The sequence below is a fragment of the Giraffa tippelskirchi genome, chromosome 7 (assembly GCF_054371585.1).
Source record: "Giraffa tippelskirchi isolate mGirTip1 chromosome 7, T2T-mGirTip1v1.2.pri, whole genome shotgun sequence".
Lineage (NCBI taxonomy): Eukaryota > Metazoa > Chordata > Mammalia > Artiodactyla > Giraffidae > Giraffa > Giraffa tippelskirchi.
The window spans coordinates 73,423,971-73,441,111 of NC_137281.1; the positions used below are offsets into that span (position 1 = coordinate 73,423,971).

Consider the following 17,141-nt stretch of genomic DNA (forward strand, 5'->3'; position numbering starts at 1 on the left):
AATCTTTAGTATCCATTTTCACTCAGGACTGTGATCACTGGCTTGATTACTCTCTCCCCCTATTGACGCTCTTTCTTCTCCCCCAAGGAACCTCTATCTCCCACCCTCCTCCTCTTCTCAACCCAATTCTGTGAATCTCTGAGGGTGTTCTGGGCACCAGAGAACACTTCGGGAACAGAATACTGCCCAGATCTCTCTCTCCCCTCTTGATTCCTCCCTTTCTACTCATGCTCATCTATATTACCTTCCTCCCCCTTCTCTGTGTATCTCTGTGAACCTCTCTGAGGGTTCCAGACTGTGGAGAGCACAGAGGGAAGTGCTTACTGGCTAGACTGCTCTCTCCACGTTTGAGTCCGCCTCTTCTCCTGGTCACCTCAACCTCCCCCCCCCCCCCCCGCACTCCCTTCACCTCTCCATGTAACTCAGTGAAGCTCTCTGGGTATCCCTCACTGTGGAGAATCTTTTCACCATTAACCTAAAAGTTTTATTATCGATGCTGTATGGATGGAGAAGTCTTAAGGCTACTGCAAGAATAAGACTAAAAGCCAGAGGAAACGTTAATTAATAAGAGATCATCCAAAAGCCTCCACATATACACTGAAACCAAGCTCCACCCAAGAGCCAATAAGTTCCAGAGCAAGACATACCATGCAAATTCTCCAGCAACGCAGGAACATAGCCCTGAGCATCAATATACAGGCTTCCCAGAGGCATACCAATTCCATAGACATCTCAAAACTCAATAATGGACACTCCATTGCACTCTAGAGAGAAGAGATCCAGCTTCACCCACCAGAACACCGACACAAGCTCCCCCAACCAGGAAACCTTGACAAGCCACCCATGCAACCCCACCCACAGTGAGGAACCTTCACAATAAAGAGGAACCTCAATCTACCAGAATACAGAAAGGCCACGCCAAACACAGCAATCTAAACAAGATGAAAAGGCAGAGAAATACTCAGCAAGTAAAGGAAAATGAGAAATGTGCACCAAACCAAACAAAAGAGGAGGAGATAGGGAATCTATCTGAAAAAGAATTTAGAATAATGATAATAAAAATGATCCAAAATCTTGAAAACAAAATGGAGTTACAGATAAATAGCCTGGAGACAAGGATTGAGAAGATGCAAGAAATGTTTATCAAGGACCTAGAAGAAATAAAAAGGAGTCAATATATAATGAATAATGAAATAAAGGAGATAAAAGACACTCTGGAGGGAACCAACAGTAGAATAGGGAGGCAGAAGATAGGATAAGTGAGGTAGAAGATAGAATGGTGGAAATAAACGAAGCAGAGAGGAAAAAAGAAAAAAGAATCAAAAGAAATGAGGAAAACCTCAGGGACCTCTGGGACAATATGAAACACCCCAACATTCGAATCATAGGAGTCCCAGAAGAAGAAGATAAAAGGAAAGGCCATGAAAAAATACTCGAGGAGATAATAGTTGAAAATTTCCCTAAAATGGGGAAGGAAATAGTCACAGAAGTCCAAGAAACCCAGAGAGTCCCAAAGAAGATAAACCCAAGGCGAAACACCCCAAGACACATATTAATCAAATTAACAAAGATCAAACACAAAGAACAAATATTAAAAGCAGCAAGGGAAAAACAACAAATAACACACAAGGGGATCCCCATAAGGATAACAGCTGATCTTTCAATAGAAACTCTTCAGGCTAGAAGGGAATGGCAGGACATACTTAAAATAATGAAAGAGAATAATCTACAACCCAGATTACTGTACCCAGCAAGGATCTCATTCAGATATGAAGGAGAATTCAAAAGCTTTACAGACAAGCAAGAGCTGAGGGAATTCAGCACCACCAAACCAGCTCTCCAACAAAGGCTAAAGGATCTTCTCTAAACAGGAAACACAGAAAGGATGTTTAAACACGAACTCAAAACAACAAAGTAAATGGCAACGGGACCATACTTATCAATAATTACCTTAAATGTAAATGGGTTGAATGCCCCAACCAAAAGACAAAGACTGGCTGAATGGATACAAAAACAAGACCCCTATATATGCTGTCTACAAGAGACCCACTTCAAAACTAGGGACACATACAGACTGAAAGTGAAGGGATGGAAAAACATATTTCATGCAAACGGAGACCAAAAGAAAGCAGGAGTCACAATACTCATTTCAGATAAAATAGACTTTAAAATAAAGGCTGTGAAAAGGGACAAAGAAGGACACTACATAATGATCAAAGGATCAATCCAAGAAGAAGATGTAACAATTATAAATATATATGCACCCAACATAGGAGCACCACAATATATAAGGCAAATACTAACAAGTATGAATGGGGAAATTAACAATAACACAATAATAGTGGAAGACTTTAATACGCTACTCACACATATGGGTAGATCAACTAAACAGAAAATTAAAAATGAAACGCAAACTTTAAATGATACAATAGACAAATTAGATTTAATTGATATTTACAGGACTTTCCACCCCAAAACAATCAATTTCACCTTTTTCTCAAATGCACACGGAACTTTCTCCAGGATAGATCACATCCTGGGCCATAAATCTAGCCTTGGTAAATTCAAAAAAATTGAAATCATCCCAGCCATCTTCTCTGACCACAATGCAGTAAGATTAGACCTCAATTACAGGAAAAAAACTATTAAAAATTCCAACATATGGAGGCTAAACAACACACTTCTGAATAACCAACAAATCACAGAAGAAATCAAAATATGCATAGAAACAAATGAAAATGAAAACACAACAACCCAAAACCTATGGGATACTGCAAAAGCAATGCTAAGGGGAAGGTTCATAGCAATACAGGCGTACCTCAAGAAACAAGAAAAAAATCAAATAAATAAACTAACTCTACACCTAAAGCAACTAGAGAAGGAAGAAATGAAGAACCCCAGGGTTAGTAGAAGAAAAGAAATCTTAAAAATTAGGGCAGAAATAAATGCAAAAGAAGCAAAAGAGACCATAGCAAAAATCAACAAAACTAAAAGCTGGTTTTTCGAGAAGATAAACAAAATTGACAAGCCATTAGCCAGACTCATCAAGAAACAAAGGGAGAAGAATCAGATCAACAAAATTAGAAATGAAAATGGAGAGATCACAACAGACTACACAGAAATACAAAGGATCGTAAGAGACTACTACCAACAGCTATATGCCAATAAAATGGACAACTTGGAAGAAATGGACAAATTCTTAGAAAAGTATAACTTTCCATAACTGAACCAGGAAGAAATAGAAGATCTTAACAGACCCATCACAAGCACGGAAATCGAAACTGTAATCAGAAATCTTCCAGCAAACAAAAGCCCAGGACCAGACGGCTTCACAGCGGAATTCTACTAAAAATTTAGAGAAGAGCTAACACCTATCCTACTCAAACTCTTCCAGAAAATTGCAGAAGATGGTAAACTTCCAAACTCATTCTATGAGGCCACCATCACCCTAATTCCAAAACCAGACAAAGATGCCACAAAAAAAGAAAAACTACAGGCCAATATCACTGATGAACATAGATGCAAAAATCCTTAGTAAAATTCTAGCAAACAGAATCCAACATCATATTAAAAAGATCATACATCATGACCAAGTGGGCTTTATCCCAGGAATGCAAGGTTTCTTTAACATCTGCAAATCCATCAATGTAATACACCACATTAACAAATTGAAAGATAAAAGCCATATGATTATCTCAATAGATGCAGAAAAAGCCTTTGACAAAATTCAACATCCATTTATGATAAAAACCCACCAGAAAGCAGGAATAGAAGGAACATACCTCAACATAATAAAAGCTATATATGACAAACCCACAGCAAACATTATCCTCAATGGTGAAAAATTGAAAGCATTTCCCCTAAAGTCAGGAACAAGGCAAGGATGCCCACTTTCCCCACTACTATTCAACATAGTTTTGGAAGTTTTGGCCACAGCAATCAGAGCAGAAAAAGAAATAAAAGGAATACAGATAGGAAAAGAAGAAGTAAAACTCTCACTGTTTGCAGATGACATGATCCTCTACATAGAAAACCCTAAAGATTCTACCAGAAAATTACTAGAGCTAATCAATGAATATAGTAAAGTTGCAGGATATAAAATTAACACACAGAAATCCCTTGCATTCCTATACTCCAATAATGAGAAAATAGAAAGACAAATTAAGGAAACAATACCATTCACCATTGCAACAAAAAGAATAAAATACTTGGGAATATATCTACCTAAAGAAACAAAAGACTTATACAGAAAACTATAAAACGCTGATGAAAGAAATCAAAGAGGACACAAACAGATGAAGAAATATACCGTGTTCATGGATTGGAAGAATTAATATAGTGAAAATGAGTATACTACCCAAAGCAATCTATAGATTCAATGCAATCTCTATCAAGCTACCAAAGGTATTTTTCACAGAACTAGAACAAATCATTTCACAATTTGTATGGGAATATAAGAAACCTCAAATAGCCAAAGCAATCTTGAGGAAGAAGAATGGAACTGGAGGAATCAACCTGCCTGACTTCAGGCTCTACTACAAAGCCACAGTCATCAAGACAGTATGGTACTGGCACAAAGATAGAAATATAGATCAATGGAACAAAATAGAAAGCCCAGAGATAAATCCACGCACCTATGGACACCTTATCTTCGACAAAGGAGCCAAGAATATACAATGGAGAAAAGACAATCTCTTTAACAAGTGGTGCTGGGAAAACTGGTCAACCACTTGTAAAAGAATGAAACTAGAACACTTTCTAACACCATACACAAAAATAAACTCAAAATGGATTAAAGATCTAAATGTAAGACCAGGAACTATAAAACTCCTAGCGGAAAACATAGGCAAAACACTCTCCGACATAAATCACAGCAGGATCCTCCATGACCCACCTCCCAGAATATTGGAAATAAAAGCAAAAATAAACAAATGGGACCTAATTAAAATTAAAAGCTTTTGCACAACAAAGGAAACTATAAGCAAGGTGAAAAGACAGCCTTCAGAATGGGAGAAAATAATAGCAAATGAAGCAACAGACAAACAATTAATCTCAAAAATATACAAGCAACTCTTGCAGCTGAATTCCAGAAAAATAAATGACCCAATCAAAAAATGGGCCAAAGAACTAAACAGACATTTCTCCAAAGAAGACATACAGATGGTAACAAACACATGAAAAGATGCTCAACATCACTCATTATTAGAGAAATGCAAATCAAAACCACAATGAGGTACCATTTCATGCCAGTCAGAATGGCTGCTATCCAAAAGTCTACAAGCAATAAATGCTGGAGAGGGTGTGGAGAAAAGGGAACCTTCTTACACTGTTGGTGGGAATGCAAACTAGTACAGCCACTATGGAGAACAGTGTGGAGATTCCTTAAAAAACTGGGAATAGAACTGCCATATGACCCAGCAATCCCACTGCTGGGCATACACACTGAGGAAACCAGGATTGAAAGAGACGCGTGTACCCCAATGTTCATCGCAGCACTGTTTACAATAGCCAGGACATGGAAGCAACCTAGATGTCCATCAGCAGACGAATGGATAAGGAATCAGTGGTACATATACACAATGGAATATTACTCAGCCATTAAAAAGAATACATTTGAATCAGTTCTATTGAGATGGATGAAACTGGAGCCCATTATACAGAGTGAAGTAAGCCAGAAAGAAAAACACCAATACAGTATACTAATGCATATATATGGAATTTGAAAGATGGTAACGATAACCCTATATGCGAGACAGAATAAGAGACACAGATGCATAGAACAGTCTTATGGACTCTGAGGGAGAAGGTGAGGGTGGGACGTTCTGGGAGAATAGCTTTGAAACATGTATATTATCATATGTGAAACAGAACACCATTCCAGGTTCGATGCATGAGACAAATGCTCAGGGCTGGGGCAATGGGATGACCCAGATGGATGGGATGGGGAGGGAGGTGGGAGGGGGGTTCAGGATGGGGAACACATGCAAACCCATGGCTGATTCATGTAATGTATGGCAAAAACCACTACAATATTGTAAAGTAATTAGCCCCCAGCTAAAATAAATAAATTTATTAAAAAAAAAAAACTTAAAAAAATAAAACTAAAAGTCACACATTCAGAGAACAGATGGGCGGTTGGCAGAGGTGGATGAAGCATTGGGGTGAAATGGGTGAAGGTATAAATATCCATGGTGACTACAGTTGATAATACTGTATTGTATATTTGAAAGTTGCTGAGAGGAGACCTTAAAAGTTCTCATCTTAAGAAAAAAGAAAAGAATAAAAAAATAAAAAATAATACCCAAACAAGAAAAAATATATATAAGAAGTTTCTCAAAAAAAAAAAAAGGATAAGAGGTATATAATCAACATAATTAGGATAAAACTCTTTAATGACCCTGAGAACTTAGAAGTACACAAGACTACAAAATACACATGATTAAAGTGCTTAGAAGAACATTTGTGATAGCATAAAAGAACCAATTTTAATGTAAAAAAGTGTGAGTTTACTAAGGAAAGAAATTTACTTATGGGATTCATGGCCAGAAGGGCTTTCATGAAATTCATGGCTGTGGATATTTTAAGATATTAAAATGTCCTTTTCTGAACATTTCAAGTAATAAAGTAGAAAAACATCTCTCTAGGAAGTATATATAATTCCTCATGGACATAATAGATTAGATGACCTCATAAAGTCCTTTTCCAGTTCCACAAAACATCTGTAATCACAAGAAATTCTAGGCCAGGACTTCCCTGGTGGTCCAGGGGTTCAGAGTCTGCCGGCCAGTGGAGGGTCACAGATTTGATCCCCTGGCCTGGGAAGATTCCACATGCCATGGGGCACTAAACTCGTGCCCCGCAGCTGCTGAAGCCCATGCTCTAGCGTCTGTGCTCCGCAACAAGAAACATGCTCTGCCGCTGCAGTGAGGAGCCCACTGCTGCTGCAGTGCAACTAGAGAGTGAGAGAGCCGGTGTGCAGAAATGACGACGCAGCAGAGCCAAAAATAAACAGATAAAATTTTTTAAAAATTCTAGACCTATTATAGATTAAAAATAGATAAATTCCGAAAATTCAAACACATTCTTACCTTTTTTTAACTCACCTATATTTTTTAGCTAGATCATCCCTTTCTGCCTTCTGTTTGGCAAGCACGTTGTCCATAATTTCCTTTATCTCTAACATCTTACCAGCGTATTGTTCTAGAAGCAAGATAATAAAATAAAAAGTCGGTTAACTGAGAGATAACAAATGTCAAATTTGGTCACAAAGGACTTAGCTTTACTGTTAATTAAAAAAGCCATTACTTCCCTACCCTCTTCCACCATATCAATGGTCCAGATATCAAAGCTTATGGAATTATGTCACTCTAGAGAAGTACCCTGAGGTGTGTAACACCACACCAAGAAGGAGCAGGCAAGCAGGAGTTCTAATCCTGTTATCCCATGGACTAAGCCTGGTGATTCTGGGCAAGTCATTGACCTCTCTGGGGAGCTGCTTTAACTGTGAAATGAGCATACTAAGAGAAGATAAATGGTAAGATAATTTTGTCTGTTAAAATTATTTACTTTTTAAAATACAAAGGGAAAACACTGTCAATGTAAAGGAAATTTTCAAATAATATGAATGTTTACAGAGAAAAATGCTGGGAAAGATCAAAGGCAGAAGGAGAAGAGGGTGATAGAGGATAAGATGGTTGGATGGCATCACCAATTCAATGGAAATGAACCTGGGCAAACTCAGGGAGAATGTGAGGGTCAGGGAAGCCTGGTGTGCTGCAGTCCACGGGGTTGCAAAGAGTTGGACACGACTTGAACACAACAACGACAGGGAAGAAAAGTCACCCACTCACCCACTCCTTCTCGTCAATATTTCACTGCATGAAAGAGACTGCTTTTAATACTGTGGTGTGTGTGTGTGTTTAAAATATGTTTATTTTATATATATAGTCTATATATTTATACTATATATAACTATTTATTATATGTACTTAAAAATAAGAATCATGCTATCAGTTCTTGTTCTTTACACTTAACACTTAGGGCTATACGATATCTAAAGTCACTTATGAAGTGAAGTGAAGGTTGTTCAGTCATGTCTGACTCTTTGCGACCCCATGGACTGTAGCCTGCCAGGCTCCTCTGTTCATGGAATTCTCCAGGCCAGAATACTGAAGTGGGCAGCTGTTCCCTTCTCCAGGGGATCTTCCCAACCCAGAGATCGAACCCAGGTCTCCCACATTGCAGGTGGATTCTTTACCAGCTGAATCACCAGGGAAGCCCAAGAATACTGGAATGGGTAGCCTATCCCTTCTTCAGAGGATCTTCCCAACCCAGGAATCAAATGCAGGGTCTCCTGCATTGCAGGTGGATTCTTTACCAGCTGAGCTACCAGGAAAGCCATAGATCTATATAAATTATTCTTATAATTACTTAAATTATTTTCCTCCTTTCTTCCATTGCTTCCCAAGTAAAGGCATCATGACCTGCCCCAGCACAAATTCACAGGATTTATGTGTAAATTATGTTCAAACCCAGATTCCCAAACAGGAAATTATTTCTTTTAAGCTACTTGCTATTCATTTCACTTTTGGCTTTGTTTCTTAAGTTTTTTCTTGATTTTTTTTAGACCAAGGTGTATTTTTCTAGATAATTTAACTAGCGAAAATCAGTGGTGGAAAGTGACATAAAGTTCATAGTTGGAATTTGCTCTAGAACCTCCTTTTGAGAGTCAGACAAATGATCTGAGAAGTACAGAGTCAGTATACCCAGAGTAGTTTCTATCTCCCTAATCTCCTTAAATGATAATTAAGAATTTAGACATATATTTGTTGGGAAGATTTGACACTTTAACAAGACATTTACATTATCTATATATCTTCCACGTTTGGCTTTTCTAACTGAACTTTAAACCACAGGTAAAAATAACATTATTATAGTAACTGAAGTTTCTATAAATGGATATAAAGATATTTTATGTCTAACTTGATACTATATACTTATCAAAGAGACAAAACTAATCAATGATATCTTTGAGAAAATCTAGAAATTACCCAAATATGTATAAGATTTTAATATGTGATAATAAGGCATTATAAAATAATGAAGATAAGAGGAATTATTCAACAAATAAGAGTAAGCAAAGGGGTAGTAATATGGGGGAAAGCCTTATTCTATCTTTCTACCATACGTGGCAAAGAAATTTCAGATGAATTACAGAGTTACGATGCTTAGGAAAAATAACATATAAAATGTTTAAAATGAACATTTTTTTCTGCTTCAATTCAGTTGAGGCACTAAAAATATTTCATATAAAAATAAATATAAAACATCTATAAGAAAAATTTACAAAGAAACAAAGTAAAATTCATTACTCTTGGATGCCTCAACCAGATCAAAGATGAAAAGGTGTCAGAATATGGAGGTGGTGAATTTGCAAAGCTATTTCTTTAGAGAGTTGAAGCTTAACTGGGTGGGATTCTCTGTTCTGAGGAGCAAAAGTGAGAGGTGAGGGCATCTCTCCTCTTCTGTTGTTGTTCAGTCGACCAGTCGTGTCCAGCTCTCTGGGACCCCGTGGACTGCAGCACACCAGGCCGCCCTGTCCCTCCCCATCTCCCGGAGTTTGCCCAAGTTCATGTTCATTGCATTGGTTACGCTGCCCAGCCATCTCATCCTCTGACACCCTCTTCTCCTTCTGCCCTCGATCTTTCCCAGCATCAGGGACTTTTCCAATAAGTTGTCGGTTCACAGCAGATGACCAAAATACTGGAGCTTCAGCTTCAGCATCAGTCCTTCCAGTGAATGTTCAGGGTTGAGCTCCCTTAAGAGTGATTGATTTGATCTCCTTGCCGTCCAAGAGACTCTCAAGAGTCTTCTCCAGCATCATAGTTCAAAAGCGTCGATTCTTTGGCATCCTGCCTTCTTTATGGTCCAGCTCTCACAACCGTAGGTGACCACTGGGAAGACCACAGCCTTGACTACATGGACCTTTGTTGGCAGAGTAATCTCTCTGCTTTTCAACACACTTCTCTTTACCTCAGCCTAAAGGGGAGTTTCTCAAAGGACTGTTAAGAGTGGAACAACTTTCTATTGAGGTGACCATGGACCGATAATCTGACTTGCTCTTTGATCTTGAACATCTAGAGGTTCTGATTCTGAAGAACAGGGAGCTTCCACAGCAGCGCAAGGAGAAAGCTGCTGCCGTGCTAGGAATTAATTACCCTTCCTTCTGATAGTGGGTTCAACCTCTGTTACAGAGCAACGGGGCACAGCAGTCAGGACCTGACCATGAGCCAAGAACGCTGGTGCTCGACCGCCTCACCTCTCCTTCCCTACACCGCAGAGACTCACAATCGGGATCACGATTCCAATAATCACAGTGATAATGTGATTACAACAGAATACAATTAAGTTACAAAGCCTGGGGGTGGGGAGGGGAGAAAAGTTTCTAATCTTAGAAGCTTTAAAAGCAACAGCAAAGAGGCTGATACATTCTACTCTACAGAATTTGAGAATCTCTGTATTTAACACACACTAATATGTTATAAATAAAAACACTGTTAAGGGACAAAAAGGTATTTGCAGCAGTTATGGCAGAAAAGGGGTCAATAACTTGATGATATAAAATGGCTTCAATTTCTTAACAGGAACAGCCAATTTATGAAATAGAAGATAAAATTAGTGAAAAAGTATCATTAATAATCAATAACTAAAAATAATGTACATATTTTTTACTAAAATAGTAAAATATTTTCCAGTAAAATTATTTTAAATGAAAATACTGACGCTATTAGCAGTGTAAAGGCAAACACAAATGTGTGTTGGTGGAAGTACAAATTACTATGTAACACTTTAGGAAATCAACTTATCAATATGAACCAACAGATTTTACAATGTTTATATATTTTGACCCAATAATTTCAATTACGTTAATTTTTCCTAAGAGGATAACCCTAAATCCAGAAAAAACTATGTATGGTGGTGTAACAGCAAAAAATTGGAAAAATCTACATGCTCAACAAAAAAGGAAAAATTAAGTAAACCATGGGACATTTATTGAAGAGGATACTATGTAACCACTAAGAATGATGACCGTGACAAAAAGAAAACACAGCGCATCTAACAGGACCCAACCTATGCTTTTTAACAATTTTATTGAGGTGTAATTGCATAAGCATTCTCTTAGAAAAAAGAAGAAAACAAAACACCAAAATATTACAGTAGAGCAGCAGGTGATTTTAGCCTATTTTTCCTCCTTATTGTTTTGAAGTGTATCTATATACCTTTTATAATGAAAAAAGCATAATCTTGTAAAATTCATCTTAGATGTATAAGATACTATAAATACTAAATAAAATATATGAACTATACATACTGTTTGGGGATATAGATTAATTTGTATTATTTTCCTCAAAATATAACCTGTATCATGTGTTAGGCCAGGATGAAAAGTAGAATGGGTATAGTTTAAAAAGAAATAATTTTTTAAAAAGGTATACAACATGAATTAGGGCTTCCCTCATAGCTAAGTTGGTAAAGAACCTGCCTGCAATGCAGGACACCCGGGTTCAATTCCTAGGTCGGGAAGATCCCCTGGAGAAGGAAATGGCACCCCACTCCAGTATTCTTGCCTGGAGAATCCCATGGACCGAGGAGCCTGGCGGGCTACAGTCCACGGGGTTGGAAAAGTTGGACACAACTTAGTGTCTAAATCACCACCACCACAACATGAAATTAGGCTAAGAGACTAATTAACAGTTATATCCTGCTATAAAAAAGACTGATGAGGTACTATTTTGATTGTTTTTTATTAGTTTTTATTAGAGTATAGTTGATTTACAGTGTTGTATTAGTTTCTCTTTTACAGCAAACTGAATCAGTTATACATATACAAATACCCACATTTTTAGATTATTTTCCCATATAGGTCATTATGGAGTACTGAGTAGAGGTCCATGTACTATACAGTAGGTCCTTATTAGTTGTCTATTTTATAAATAGTAGCATGTTTGTGTCAATCCCAATCTCCCAGTTTATCCCTCCTACACCCCTTCTCCCCTAGTAACCATACGTTTATTGTCTACATCTATGACTCTATTTCTGTTTTGTAAACAAGTTCATTTGTACCATGTTTTTAGAGTCCACATATAAGTGATATCATATGATACGTGTCTTTCTCTGATTTACTTCACTCAGTATGACAGTCTCTAGGTCCATCCATGTTGCTGCAAATGACATTATTTCATTCTTTTCAATGGCTGAGTAATATTCTACTATATATATGGACTACAACTTTATCATTCAGCAGGGCTTATAATGTGGACATATTTTGGGAGGAGGGCACCTTCAACCTCACAGAACTCCTATTTTGAATTCTATCAAAAGTTTAGTTTTGCCTGTTCTTGAACTTTATAAAAATGGAATCATACTATACCCACCCTATCCCCGAAAGAAGATGAGGCAGCAATGCCTTGGATGAGTGAAATAATTAAACTTAAGTATAAGTGCATATTTACCTGCATCTTCAGGGGTTCTTATTTCAAACTCTAATAAATTTTCTTGTTTTTCTTCTATATCTTGTAGAATGGCACTGATGGTCTGATGCTATCAGATAAAATATTAAAAACTTCATTACAAGAAGGTGAACATTTTTCTCTAATAGGCAACTGACAAATGCACAGTAAAAGTGCTAAATAAAGTACCACTAAAAATGCTGATTTCCCTTTATGTTCCAAATGTATTCAGGCCTCATTTAAACTTACATATATATATATACACACATATATATGTGTGTATATATATATATAATATTTGGGAAAAAATTAAACCTAAATACATCTTGATTTATGTAGCAGATCTGCTCCTGGAAAACAGAATGTTACGAGTGGCAACCATAAAAACAATCATAATTTCTCAATGACTTCTTTTATAGGTGTAGGAGGAAAAAAAAAAGAACTCAGTAAATACTATTTAAAGATTACATATATGTAAGAAGTTCACTTTAAGGCTTTATGATTATCATTGTACACTATTAAAATTTCACATACAGTCTTAGAAATACAAAACACTCTCAAAAACCCACAAAGAGGATTTAAAACCACCTCTTTGTATACTTGTCAGTATTAATTAATAGTATTAACTATTAATTAAATAAAACATTAATATTAAACTATTCAATGCAGATAGTTTCTTGGTTCACTGTTAGGGAAATTAAAATAGAGGAATATTAATACTGAAATGCCTTCAACATATTGGGTTGGCCAACAAATTCATTTGGGCTTTTCCATAACGTCTTAGGATCGTTTTTGCTTCTGACACGTCTTTCACAAATTTGTATATTAAAGCATACTGGTTGAGAGCACAGGCTCTGGAGTCAGATTACCTGGAGTTTAATTCTGCCACTGCTATGTAATAGAAATGTAATTTTGGATTGTTGCTGCTGCTGCTGCTAAGTCGCTTCAGTCGTGTCCAACGCGGTGCGGCCCCATAGACGGCAGCCCACCAGGCTCCCCCGTCCCTGGGATTCTCCAGACAAGAACACTGGAGTGGGTTGCCATTTCCTTCTCCAGTGCATGAAAGCGAAAAGTGAAAGTGAAGTCGCTCAGTCGTGTCCGACTCTTAGCGACCCCATGGACTGCAGCCTACCAGGCTCCTCTGTCCATGGAGTTTTCCAGGCAAGAGTACTGGAGTGGGTTGCCATTGCCTTCTCCTACCCTCTTATTTCAGCTTCCTTAGCTGTAATGAGGAAGGTAGTGATATTAATAGAAACTACTTTCATTATTATGAAGACTAAGTGGATCAACATAAAGCACTTAGAGGAGAGCTCACCATGTAATAAATACTCTGTGAATGCCAACTATTATCATTATGATAATCACTTTTGTACTCACTCTATATGGAGGGAGAGAAGGAGGCTGCCTAGATGCTGTGATCTGAAGGTGTTAGAAGGTAGCATCAAACTAAAATCATCTCATTTCCTCTGCATCTGGCCACAGAGTCACCCCTCATCCTCAATTTGGCTTGAAATTTTCAGCACTCAAAAACAATTTTACATTTACAAAGGACAAACCTTTAATGACTTTAAAGTCTGCATATTTAAGATTTTTCTTAAAGTTGGTTTTCATTAAACTGTTATATCTTCATTATATTTCCCTGAGGCTTGGCATCTAAAGTGATACACATTATTCCTGAAACAAATACTCATATAGCTAAACAATAGGGTGAGGGTGATTTTTCCATAATGTTTTAATCTTTACATTAAAATATACCTTAAAGATACTAATGGTCAATAGAGTGAGCTGAGCTGATACAGAAGGACCCCTGTCTATGCCAAACACTTGGAAAAATACATTAGACAAAATACAATAAATTTTAATCACCCATGCCCAGCTAAAATTGGAAAAATAAAGGGAAAGGAAATAAAGCTGGTAGCAGCTCATGAGAGATGTGAAACAAACATAGGTATTAGGAATTAGGGTCTGGGTTTTTAATACCTACAAAGGAACAGGAGATAAGGCCTCAGGGCCACATAAGGAAGGAGTTAGAACCAGTCACTCAGTTGTGTCCGACTCTTTGCGACCCCACGGACTGCAGCACGCCAGGCCTTCCTGTCCATCACCAAGTCCCAGAGTTTACTCAAACTCATGTCCACTGAGTCGGAGTTAGAATGGAGCCCCACATAAAACTAGTGACCATGAGTGGGCGTCCTTTAGCTTAAATAAAGATTAGTAAAAACTCTATTTGTCACCCACTCAAGCCTTTGGGTAGAAAATTAGAGGTCAAAGGGTATCACCCAGAATATAGTGCAGAGAATGAAAGAGATGGAAAATACAAAAAAGATATATGGAGACTGGTCTAAGAACCGTCTCAAAAAAATATGAGTTCCATAAAAGGAGAATACTGCTAATGGGAGAGGGGTAACAGTCAACAATCTAAGGGCTAAAAGTTTCCAGAATACAAGGAGAAATCTGTCTTCAGACTAAAGGAACATGTTTAGTCCTTTTAGAGTAAAAGTAATTAAAAACACACCCACATTTAGACATAACCTAGTGAAACAGCAGAATATGAAAAAAAAAATCTTTAAAACTGTAAGCCTGAAAGATGTATTATCTACAAGGGAGTGACATTTAGATGACAGTTAACTTTTCATTCATTACAAAAGATACCAGGAACAATGTAAAATATTTTTGAAATGTTGAGGCAAATACAATTCAGTTTAAACACCATTTAAAATATTTTAGGTACAAAATAGTTGATTAATCATAGTTTATGTTCAATGAATAGTATTTTCCTCTCTTTACTAACAAAAAGTATGTAAGGGAAGTCTAATCCACATATATAGTCTTATTCAAAATGTTTCTTTGAGGAGTCTACTTTGCTTAAGAAGTTAGTGTTTAGGATGCTATGTATTTTAATCAAACTAAGAATATCCATCTCATAAATTAAAATATGTGCAACTAAGTTATTTTCTTTCAAAATACACTTTCACATGAGGGATTTCACATATAGCAAACTCTATCACTATAAACCATGTGGGATCCAGGCTGGTTAAACCAGGTTGCTTTCCTCTTCTTTGTCTGGGTTCCAAGGTCTTTTCTTCCTACTATGTATCCTAGATGCTTTTAGGAAGTGGATGGATGAAGACACACTAGAACACTACAACAGTGACACTGTTTGTGGGATAGGTAAGTGCCAAAGGATCCAATCTAGGATTAAAGCGAAGCAGCTAAACTATAATTCTCTGTTCAATGCAGATAGTTTCTTGGTTCATTGTTAGGGAAATTAAAATAGAGGAAGTCTTATTCTGGCTTCAGAAGCAGGACAGCAGGCCTCTCTGACCACCTGTTGGGCACTGCCTAGATTCTGAATTCAGTGCCTGCCTTCAAGTACAGCAAGTCAGGAGTCACTTTACACAACAAAGGGAGTGGGTCTTGGAATTCTTGAGCCCCTGGAGTTCTGGCCAACCCTAGGATCTAAGGAAATTCTGTGACTGACTCACAAGGTGAAACAGCACTGGAAAAAGGTACAAAGTAAAACCAGTGCTGCATTTTTACACACAAACTGATGTAGATATCAGTTGACGGCCTGGGATTATAAGCAGGAGTCCCTGAAACTGTAATCTGAAGTCTCGCCCATAGGGCAGATACACTGCCCAGAACCTGTCCCAACTACGACTCCAAATTGCTGTTGATGAGGGCCTTCCCAGTGCTGTTCAAGTCTGGATTTAGGTTGGCCCAACTGGTGATGTACATACATGCTGTTATTTCTCTCTATTGTTTCTATTTCTTTTCTTTTAATGCTTGTATATTGAAATTAAGTCAAATAATCTTCTATAAAAAACTGAAACTGTTTATGTGTGTAACTAGTGGTTTCTTTGGCTAACGAATCCTGCAAACCTAAAACAAAAGTAAAACTTTTGGCAAAACATTCATTCTGCTCAATTATGCTGTATTATTTTCTTATGACAAAAAAATATTTTTAACCTGCATGTCCTTAAAAATGGAAAGAATGCTGCCAATAGCCAATGGCTGGCTGGCCCAAAGAATGGCATTTTCTAGGCTAAAGAACAAAAGCATTTCAACTTCACTCACCATGGAAAGGTTTTCTTCTGTTTTTTCTTGGTGTGAAATAGAAGGTGTATCAACAGTTTTGGAATCATCACAAATGCAACGCTTATGTCTTCTTGCCTGGATGTCAGGAAGTTTTACTTTAAAACATAAAATCAGAAAAATATTAAGAATGTGCAAAAATTTTGCCTAATTTTATCAATTGTAATGGTGACAGGAATAGGAAGGATAAATTAAGTCTATAATTACTATGATATCTTAATGTTGACTAGCACCTCATTATTTATTATCAATTGACTAATTTTAGCAAATCTGCTGAATACTTATCACATGCTGGATATCCAACTCTTTCCATGAATCATCTTATTTAATCTTCATATGAGCCCCGAGGGGCAGGTAGTTAATTACATCTATTTTACAGAAGAGGAACATGAAGCTTAGAGGGATTCAAGAAGTTGCCTGATGTGTCACACAGCTAGTACTGAAACCAGATCTGACTTCAAGTCCATGCTCTACTATGACCATAATTCACTGTCTCTATAAAATTCCCTCTGAACCTTCTCCCATTCTGGATTCCCT

General features: G+C 37.3%; 1 protein-coding gene across 2 annotated transcripts in view; it reads right to left on the reverse strand.

The window, feature by feature from the left end:
- ANKRD31 (ankyrin repeat domain 31) overlaps positions 1–17,141 on the reverse strand; it is a 140,022-nt gene that overhangs the window by 28,728 nt on the left and 94,153 nt on the right. For both annotated transcript variants that reach the window (XM_081513904.1, XM_081513903.1), the window contains exons 20-22: positions 16,587–16,702; positions 12,513–12,600; positions 7,104–7,200 (exon numbers count right to left, since the gene is read on the reverse strand). In XM_081513904.1, coding sequence (XP_081370030.1) covers positions 7,104–7,200; positions 12,513–12,600; positions 16,587–16,702 — 301 coding nt within the window. The remainder of the gene's footprint in view (positions 1–7,103; positions 7,201–12,512; positions 12,601–16,586; positions 16,703–17,141) is intronic.